This window comes from Lactuca sativa, chromosome 9 (genome assembly GCF_002870075.4).
Source record: "Lactuca sativa cultivar Salinas chromosome 9, Lsat_Salinas_v11, whole genome shotgun sequence".
NCBI lineage: Eukaryota > Viridiplantae > Streptophyta > Magnoliopsida > Asterales > Asteraceae > Lactuca > Lactuca sativa.
Window position 1 is genome coordinate 143,271,931 of NC_056631.2, and position 10,476 is coordinate 143,282,406.

Here is a 10,476-nt window from a genome sequence, read left to right on the forward strand (position 1 = left end):
TATGAGATATTGCTTAGGAATAGATAATAACAAGTTTTCATACGGATTGTAAGGACAAGTTCTTCCGCAATTTTTTTTAAAATAAAAGGAAAATTTTGATTTTATTTATTTTAAAATATCCTTACAATGGCATCTGTGGAAATTTTTGTTGCTTATAAGATTCCATTAATAGCAAGAGTGGAAGTATGAAATTGATTCTTTCATTTGTGGTAATGTCTAAATTTACCAAATAAGGAAAGATTCTCATCACCCAAGTTTCAATTGGACCGGAACTTGGAATCATGCAAGTTGTATAGCATGATGAATGAGAACTTTCAAGTATTGGAAAATTAAGACGAATTACTTATTCACATGGATGTGTGAGTCACGTGAAGGACTATGGGATCGAGTACACATTCTTGTGCACTGGTCAAATCCACCACAAAAGATTGATAAAACTATTCGTCATAGTTTACAAAAGCTCAGTAAATATGATTATACTTACAAGCTTAAGTGTAACTCTGAGACATTGGAAAAAGGTTCCAATGTATGACAGAGCAAATAAGAAGAATCAAATTAGGCAGAAAGATAAAAGTTTCTCAAATCTGAAAAGATGGGAGAGTACTTTAGTATCAGTTTTTATGATCATCTTAATGATTTAGAGACCTAATCACAATTCATCCTCTAAGTGCATTCTGATAGCTAAGAAGAGGAGCTATGAACTGTTGAAGTGGTTAAATCAAGAAGATGAGTCATATTTCGTTCCAATACAAGTCTTAGAGTCATACTCCAAGATTGTAACTTGAGTGACATGTCTCAAAGAAGGTTTAAAACACTAGTCAAATGTAAGAGTAAAAGTTTTCTACTCTTGTACATTTGAAATTGGTAAGTTGTGATGTTTTGGATAAAACAAAGACCAACTTAGACCAATTTGTGTGAAGTGTTTGTCTTGGTTAGAATCCACACTATCTCTTGGATGTTTGACAAGGGAGTCTTATAGGTCAAGAGGACAGTGGGAGTCTTAAAAGTCTTAAAAGTCTTGAAAGTCTCAAGAACTAATCAAGAATAAAACCTGAAGTTCTTCACTAGCACACGACTTGAGGTTTATAACCTATCGTGTTGACATATTCTGTGTCCATTCCAGTTAAAGTTGGCTTTGCATATGAGTTCTTAGAGTTCTAAATTTGTTGCACAACAACTTGGAAGCAATGGCAGGCCCTTGAGCTGCCAGGTGGCAAAAAATTAAGATTGAGTTCAGTCCATATGAGTTTGGATTTGTCATTATCCTTGTCTTGTGACTATGGTTTTGACAATTCACATGGATAAGAACACATACGCCATTAAATCTAAGTGTCATAAGGTTTCTCTCCGATTCATGAAAATGATGGTGAGGAAACACTTTCACTAAGTAGATTTTAGCTAGATAGCAATTGTGATATTTGCATTCTCAAAGTCGTTAGTGGAGCGTGTGTGGTTTACCGGCACACTAACCTGGACTTGTGATAAGTGGCAAAAAGGTCTAACCATTATGATTACGGAATCCCTCTTCATAATTGTTTAGACACACAAGTGTGCTATCTAAGGGAAGGTGTATGATTTTGATAAAGTCTTATCAAAACAATCTAGTATCAGAAATCTGAACTTTGGTAAGAAAGTCAGCTGATTTCTGAGTACATGTCAAAGCTAGTGGGAGCATAAGTGTTATGTTAATAATCATTATGTTAGTGGGAGCATGATAATTATGATAAGTATTACAAGCTAGCAATGTTAATTATAGAAAACAAAAGTTTCAATTGGGAAAGAGTTGTTTTGCTATAATTAAGGGAGAGGAAATTATACTTCATCTCAAATCTATAAGCTTAGATCGTGAGGTTTTAATCATTTAGTCAAGGAAATATATTTGAATTTCATGTTGGAATGGCTCAACATAAGGAAATTCTGTATATGGGTCCATTATTTGCGTTCTAAAATTCGGTTATGATTACGGCATCCCTTTTCATAATCTGAATTATGAGAACTTGGCAAATTGAAATGGACATATTATAGCAAAAGACTGGTTTAGTCTTTATGTGAGACATCATGAATCGTGTCCCATATGCTTCGGATATAGGATCGATTACATGTGCTATATTCATCCTTTCTAAAATTTTCCAAATGCCTGGGGCATTAAGAAGGGAAAAGGTTTAGAATTGGATATGACTAAAAGGATTAAACAATTGTCGGGGACAATCTAAGGTTTACGAAAGATTGGTTGCTCAAGGACAGTTAGAAGTATAGTGATAATTCTGGAAGGACCATATTGACATAATCTGTAAGGAGGCAACTCTTGTTCAGAAGTGATAGTCAAAATGGAATCTGGAAATGTTTCAAAGTTAGAAATTATTCAATCTGTGTAAGATTAGGAAACTTAATGCAAGAAGGATGTTTCCAAGGAGCAGATCTCCTTTGGAATACTCTGTAATGATTGTTGTCAAGTCTTTCTGACTTTGTGCATAATCATTATAAGAGGATCAATGCATATAAGTTTAGAATCTAACAGATTTTAGTAAATGACATGAATTTGGAATTCTTGTATTTGCAGTAAGGATTTGGGAGTGTGAAAAGAGAATCATTGAAGTTATGTTCAATGGATCTAGTTCATAAAGTAAAGATCATAGACAAACATAGTATGCATACTTGGTGTATGGCATGACTAGTGTTTAGAAAACATAGTGTACATGCTTGGAGCATGGGACAGCTATTGTTTTAAATTCAAGAATAAAGTTGATAGCTGAAACAATATACAATGAATAATGTGTAATCATATGGTGATAAATAAAAGGTGTTTTATTTATGTTCATAGGTTTTGATACCATATTGAATTCAATTATTATTGCATTTCACTTTGCATGTTTTGACTTCCTGAATAAACTAGGTTATTCTTCCAGAATGACTAAGTTATTCAAACCATCCACAGTCGGTCATATGTTGGAAGTAGATATGAATTAAGACTGTCATGGGTTGGCTTGTAGAGGTCTAAGGTGTTGGACAAAGGGCTACAACACTCATGAGTGCTCATAAGTTCTGAGTATTGGATTCAACCTGCGCTCATTGGAATCACTTCATGGATTTTTTCACGAGTGATCATGAGACGATAATATCTTATATTCTTCAAACCTAGATATATGAGTTGTTACTATGAGTTGGTTGTACATTGATTGCACGAAAACGCATTCGGTAACTCGGTGCTATAAAACATGCCTTTGTGTATGATTCAACAAGTAGTAGAACAAGTCATATGAGTCGAAGTTTATCCATTCCTTTTACCTTCGGGATAAAAGCGATATCTGTGGGCCCCTCGATGATTTGATGATGACAAATGGAAGTGCTCGGCCGGGCCAGGACTGATTTGATTTGTTCAATTAGTCAGTTGTCATAAATCGGAAATTGGGAAACAACAAATGGATAGAGAGAATGATTATAATCCATGTCTCAGTCCATATGATATCTAGAATGGAGGAATGTATGATCCCTTATCTAATGGACAAGTCATTGACAAAGGTCAGAGTTCATCTACAAGGTCAGAGTTCGACAGAAGCTTTTGAGAGCTACGATTGCTGATCGGTTCCTGAAGTCATACGCAATAATAGTTTTAGACTTATCCAAGTGGGAGACTGTTGGATTAATGTCTAAGTCCATAACTATAATTGCTAAGACTTGACCCGACCCGGCATGCTCCATTTGGGTTGCATGGCATCATGCATTTGGATAGACTATAATGAGAGAAATAAGACACTTATGGTTATTAATATATTATAAGTTCTAGTATATTAATAATAAGAATAATAAGATTATTTAATTAGTATTGATCAAGAATTAATCTAGGATTAATTAAGTGATCAAAAGAAGACTAATTAAATATATGGGTTGATTGTGTAAATCATCCATACTTGTATAGTGGGGTAATGCTCCATGGATAATCAAGTTGGGCTAAAACCCATAGGATGGTCCATGGATGCTCCATGGTGTATTTGAACCCATGGATCCAAGGAAATGGAAAGTCATGCCAATTAGGGTTTACCCTAATTGTAACACTATATAAAGATCTTATTCTTGACAAAATTGGCCACTAGTATCATTCTAGAGAGGGCTAGCTGATTTTCATGAAGTGTAGAATTCTCTAAAGTTATTCCAAGTGTATTTGGTGTTGTGTGAACAATTTGAGGTGTCACACTTGGGGCACTTGGCACTCAAGCTTCATGAAGACTTTCTACATGAAAGAGGTATGTATTCTATCTTGTTATATTTATTGTTTTGTATGCTAGATTAGGATAATACCTTGGAAAGTTCTTATTTGCATGTATAATAGAGAAAACATAGATCCAAGGTATTTAGGGTTGCATGTACACTTAGGAGTGCTAGAATGCTCAAAACCCAACAATGTCTGCGTTACAAGTAGGACATGCTAAATAACCTTGACCACTCCATCCAGACAAACTTCCACGTGCTGGAAAATCATTGATAGTCCATAACAACATCGCACGCATGTTGAATACGGTGTTGGTTGATGCATCTCTCATTTGGACTCCTTCGGCCCATAACATTTTCAACTCATCCACCAAAGGCCTCAAGAAAACATCAATGTCCTTTGATGGTGATTTAGGTCCAGGAATTAGCAAAGTTAGCATGAAAGAAGACTCTTTTATACATATCCAAGGTGGTGTATTATAGGTAGTTAATATAACCGGCCAAGTACTATAAGTACTATTGAAGTTGCCGAATGGATTGAAGCCATTAGCAGCCAAACCTAGAAGAACATTTCTAGGTTCTTTAGCAAACTCTGGATATCTTTGATCAAAATCTTGCCATGACTTCCCATCAACCGGATGATACATCATACCATCTATTGAGCGTCCAGTATTATGCCAACTCATATCTTTAGCTGTGAATCTGGAGCTATACATTCTTCGAAGTCTTGGAGTCAAAGGAAAGTACCGCAACACTTTTTGTGGTACTTTCTTCCCATTTGTAGTTGTGTCCATCCATCTACTCTCTTTACAAATCAGGCAATTCTGCATTGAACCGTTCTCCTTCCAAAACAAAGCACAATCATTTTTGCAAGCGTGGATCGATTGATATCCTAACCCTATCTTTCTCAACTTCTTTTTAGCTTCATAGTGTGAAGCTGGAATTTTGCTCTTCGGGAAAACAACTCTTAGCAACTCTACAAGTTGGTCAAACGAACTATTTGTCCATCTATTGATCACTTTAATATGCAACAACTTTGCCAAAAAGTTTAAGGCAGATATATCGCTACATTCAGGGTATAACTTGGTATTGAGCTCCTCAAACAAATCATCAAATTCCGGGTCTATACCTCGCCCCTCCTCGTCTATATTTTCTTGATTTGTATTTTGTTCTGCCAAAACATCATCAATTACATCAAACATCTCATTACTTGTGGGCGTGTTTACTGGAATGTTTGTTCTTGGAGTCGAATTGTAGCTTAAATCCGAAGAACCGACATGTTTCTCACCGTGATGAATCCACGTAGTATATGTTTCTATAAACCCAATGTCATGTAAGTGGGCATAAAGCGTAGGCAAAACATGTCGATACGAATTCACACACGTTTTGCACGGGCAACACACTTTGCCTTTGGAGTTGATATGTTTCTCAACAATCTTCATAAAGTTTTTAAGACATTCCAAGTATTTTGAAGACATTCGGTTCTCTCTAATCCAACTCTTATCGATCGTCATTGCTGTTTCATTATTAAAAATTGTATTATATATATAGTTATCGAAAGTTAGATTGTATTTGGGCTATATACATAAATATATACCCAAGAATGGATAGATAGAGTATTCACAATGGTTATGCAGAAGAAACTTAAACTAAAAATCAATGATTCAACGTGTTTTAATAAGAAAATCATATCAATTTGATTTTATAATTTATTTTAATATTAATATTACTTTGATTTTAAAACTAATTTAAATTGATTTTATAATTAATTTGATTTTGTTTTAAATTAATATTAATTTGATTTTAAAACTAATTTAATTTGATTTTACAATTAATTTAATATTTTGTTTTTATTGATTTTTTTTAAATTAAATCACATTTACTTTATAATTATTTTCAAATTACTAAAAGTACGTTGCTATTAATAACCTAATTAAGCTAAAGTCGTAATGACTAACATTAAGTCACTAACAAAATTAAACACTCAAATTGTGAAGTTTGTTTGCTAGTTCTATAAGGTTGCATATAAAATCAAATTGTGAAGATGATTCCTTGAATTTCTTTGGTTAAGTATTGTTTTTATGTATTAATTCAAAATATAATGTCTATATATAGCTTACCCTTAAGTTTTTTTTAGAGTTTCTAGTTGTTTCGGTTATATCATTGTAGTTTTTTCCTTTATTTTTCTTATTCATTTTTATATTTATATATGGTTGACATTGCTGCATGCTCTTTATTAGTGCTTTTACAAATTGTATATCTATGTAGTTTAAGATTTTTTGGAACTATTAGGAAACTAAATTAATAAGTGTGATTGGGTTCTTATCACACTAATGCACTAAAATTATCATCTAATGCACTATTGGGAAACTAAATTAATGAGTGTGATTGGGTTCTTATCACACTAATGCACTAAAATTATTATCTAATGCACCCTTGAAGCACATCTAATGCACTAAAATTATCATCATTTAAAACCATTCATATCAATGCAATTCAAAGTGGTCCTTATGTTATATATACATATCATGGTCTATGAAAAAAAAACACTGCATCGTCTCTGTGGTGTGGTATAGTTTAAGGAGGAAATTAAAAAATCAATAAACTAACCTCAAAATATGGTCAATCACCGGAATTCCTTTTCTATTGGGGTGGTGAACCTTCTTCCCAACCAATAGAGAGAAATGGGGATGTGATTTAGGGCTCCAGATTATTACAAATCAAGGACAAAAGTATTAGAAATTAAGAAGCAATCAAGCACCAAAACCCTTACCTTGGTGGTAGATGAACTCGAAAGCAGCTGGAAGCCCTTGAGATCGCCGACAAACTGTGAGAGAAAAATGGTGAGCCCGACTGCAAAAAGAAAGCTGAAAGGGTGTTTTGTTACCAGGGAAACCCTATACCGACGACATGTTGTCGGTATAGGTCAACCAAAACGTCGTTGTATAGCTTTACATCATTAAAAAATAAAATAAAATAAAAAAAGGATTTCACGCGGATCGGGGCCCCCTTTTACCAACGACATGTCGTCTGTATTGCCTGGCGAAACGACATTGTTCCCATATTCTGCGACACGGATTAAAAGTAAAAGGAAATTAAATTTTAATCAACCATACCGACGACATGTCGTCGGCATAGGTCGACAAAAACGACGTCATCTTGGATTTCTGTTTCAAGGAAATAAAATAAATCGAAAATATTTTTTAGATCATTTTCCAGATGACAAGTCGTCTGTAAAGGTTTTGGATATACCGCCAACATTTCATCTTTTCCCGTCTAGTCTGTACCGACGACATGTCGTCGGTATAGCCCTTCTGGTCAAAGTTTAATGGTCAATGTTTTTTTTCTTCATACCGACGACATGTCGTCGGTATAGGGTCACTTTTGCCGACGACATGTGTCGTTAGATAGGTGTCGTCTGCACAGGATGAAATTCTTGTAGTGAATAACCTAAATATTGTTGTTTAGCATTTTGCGCACAAAATATGTGGCTGAAATGATCCCCTTTATCATTTAAAAACAAGTCTCTCTCAAAAAGTTATTTCCTATATATTTTAAAATCATAAACACAAAAACTTAGATTTAATGCTTTACAGATTATATAGGCGCCAGTGATATCGATAGAAATAAAACAAACAGACTCGGGCAGAGCATGGCGACTGCAGCACCTTTCTCTGGTCCAATCGGAAATTCCAGATGGTCACTAGCCGGAATGACTGCTGTCGTCACCGGTGGTACACTTGGGATCGGCTATGCTGTGGTGGAGGAACTGGCGGAGTTAGGAGCAGAAGTGCACACCTGCTCACGTACTGAGTCTGTACTTAACCAACGCTTACAAGAATGGTCCGACAAGGGCTTTAAGGTCACTGGATCCGTCTGCGACTTATCTTCTCGTCCCCAACGGGAACAGTTTGTGGAAAAAGTTACAACACTTTTTGGTGGCAAGCTCAACATCCTAGTAAGTTCTTCCATGTCTTACCCGAAGCTCTAGTTCTCTTTTCTTTCAGATGATCAATATATCATGCACAAGACTTACTACCTCAGACTTGTCTCCTGTAGATCAACAATGTTGGGACAAATATATTTAAAAATACGTTAGAGTTTACCCCAGAAGAGTATTCCATGATCATGGCTACCAATTTGGAGTCTTGTTACCATATGTGTCAACTTACACATCCTCTTTTAAAAGCTTCTGGAGCTGGAAACATTGTGTTCATTTCATCTGTTATGGGTCTGGTTCATACACCTTTTGGATCCATTTACAGTGCCACCAAAGGTATGGTTGTTTGGAGCCATATATAATGCATGCATGTCCGATCGATGAAAACGGGTGGGTTGTAATGTTAGTTTTGCGTCTACAGGTGCAATGAATCAGCTTGCAAAGAATTTAGCATGTGAATGGGCTAAAGATAACATTCGGTCTAATAGTGTAGCACCATGGGCCACTAAAACCCCACTCGCCCAACATGTAATATGACTTCTTCATCTTCCCCTTTTATCTTTACTGAATATTGATAGTTAATGTCGTAATTCCCTTGATTTGTATATGCAGATTATTGAAAAAGAGGAGTTTTTGGAAGCTATGGCATCTAGAACTCCTCTGAAACGTGTTGCAGAACCAAATGAAGTTTCATCTCTTGTAGCGTTCCTTTGCCTACCTGCTGCTTCTTACATCACTGGCCAAACCATTGCTGTTGATGGTGGATTTACGGTTAATGGATTCCCGTAAGTCAGTGAGTGCAAACGTACGTATGTGCAGGATTCTGAAGTTGGGAATAAATTGATTATGTCGTATTGTTTCTTTTGATGTTCTAACTCTCTCTTTTCTTATGTAATCTGTCTAGAGTTGTTTGTTAAGTAAAATGGTTAAAATAAGAGTAATCTTCATAAATTTTGTCCGTGTGTTTCTCAAAATATTAAATTTAGAGTCTATTAGTTTTTAATATCTTCAATGATGGTCCCTATGGTTTAAATTTTTTTTAATGGATCCTCCTTATAGTTATCTCCTTTATTTATTTATTTTTTTTTTCTGTTAATTCTAAACATGTGTCGAGTATGTGAGAACAAAATGGTCTTTTACATACCACAATGATTATTTATGGAGTTTTACATACCACAATGATTATTTAGAGCTACACGGGACAACAAAATCCGTTCGATTGGACCAGCATGGGAATTAAAAGTTTAGAGTAGCAAATCATTAAAAAAATACAATCTTTAAAACAAAGTTTATCAAACTAATATTTCACCTGGGGCAATAAAAAAAAAATCAAAGGTGTTGTTGGTAGATACTGCAATAGCAACAGGGGCAAGAATGTCTATGAAGACATTTGAGCTGGGCATAACTGTATCGGGGAGAACATTTCTTGGTCGAGTGGCTCTTCGTGTGAATCGTGTTCCCGGCCTTAATTCACCTCCTTCACCCCCTATGCTGATTATATAAAATGGATTCATGCAAACTAAAAGATATTTTAAAGATGAGTAAATTCAATCTTAAATTATATGATTCTTACGTGGGTGCCAAAATCCACGTTGAGTTATTATTTTTAAAAATCGACCTTCATGCAGAGGTCAAAATACACGTTCAGTCTTTATTTTCAAAAATTAATTCGGATCGTCACTCGTTTGGTTAAAATTTGCGCGTTTCGTTCTTTGTTAGTTTAAATTTGCACATTTCATCCTTTGTGAAACATGAAATTACTGTAATATCATTTTTAAATTTTAATTTATTTATTTTTATATTTCTATTTCTGACTAATTTTAATTATTAAAAAAATCTAATTAAATTTATGGCTCCACCTAACCCTTTTAAATAAAAAACCCCAACAACCCCTCTTTCCCCTAGTTTTTTTTTGACAAATATTAAACATCACGACCGTCAGACTGTTTAAAGAAAGAAACACAGTCATTGGAATTTGCTACAACCACCATTGGAAACACCGGAAATAATTCCAGTATTGATCACTGATACTCTGACAATGAGTTGCCTTACCACAACCCTCGTCTATCTCTTTCCGTTAACTCCATTGTTTTAGATCGACGTCGCCTAGTGCCGCCACCACCAGAAGAATCATCAGAAAATGTAAGGGTGCGTTTAGTTGCGGAAAAATAAGCCGTTTTCTGGAAAAATTTTCCAAGAAAAATGAGAACTTTGAAAATGCGTTTAGTTCATCTATTTTTTCTAAATTTTTCATGGAAAATGAAAATTTTCCGTTTTCTAAAATTACAAAGAAGTTGGAAAATTTTGGAAAACTGATAATCATTGTTTTT

The 10,476-nt window shown here is 34.8% G+C and overlaps 2 protein-coding genes across 2 annotated transcripts; one reads left to right on the top strand and one right to left on the bottom strand.

Annotated features, from left to right (window-relative positions):
* Window positions 1-4,385: 4,385 nt before the first annotated feature.
* LOC128129127 (uncharacterized) lies at window positions 4,386-5,720 on the bottom strand. The gene has a single exon (XM_052767803.1). The coding sequence runs from the start codon at window positions 5,718-5,720 to the stop codon at window positions 4,386-4,388; it is 1,335 nt and encodes a 444-aa protein (XP_052623763.1).
* A 2,048-nt stretch (window positions 5,721-7,768) lies between these two features.
* LOC111891657 (tropinone reductase homolog At5g06060) lies at window positions 7,769-9,097 on the top strand. Its single transcript, XM_023887717.3, has 4 exons — window positions 7,769-8,164; window positions 8,266-8,482; window positions 8,568-8,674; window positions 8,759-9,097. Exons 1-4 carry the CDS (start codon window positions 7,859-7,861, stop codon window positions 8,933-8,935), a joined length of 807 nt encoding a protein of 268 aa, XP_023743485.1. The 5' UTR covers window positions 7,769-7,858; the 3' UTR covers window positions 8,936-9,097.
* Window positions 9,098-10,476: the final 1,379 nt, after the last annotated feature.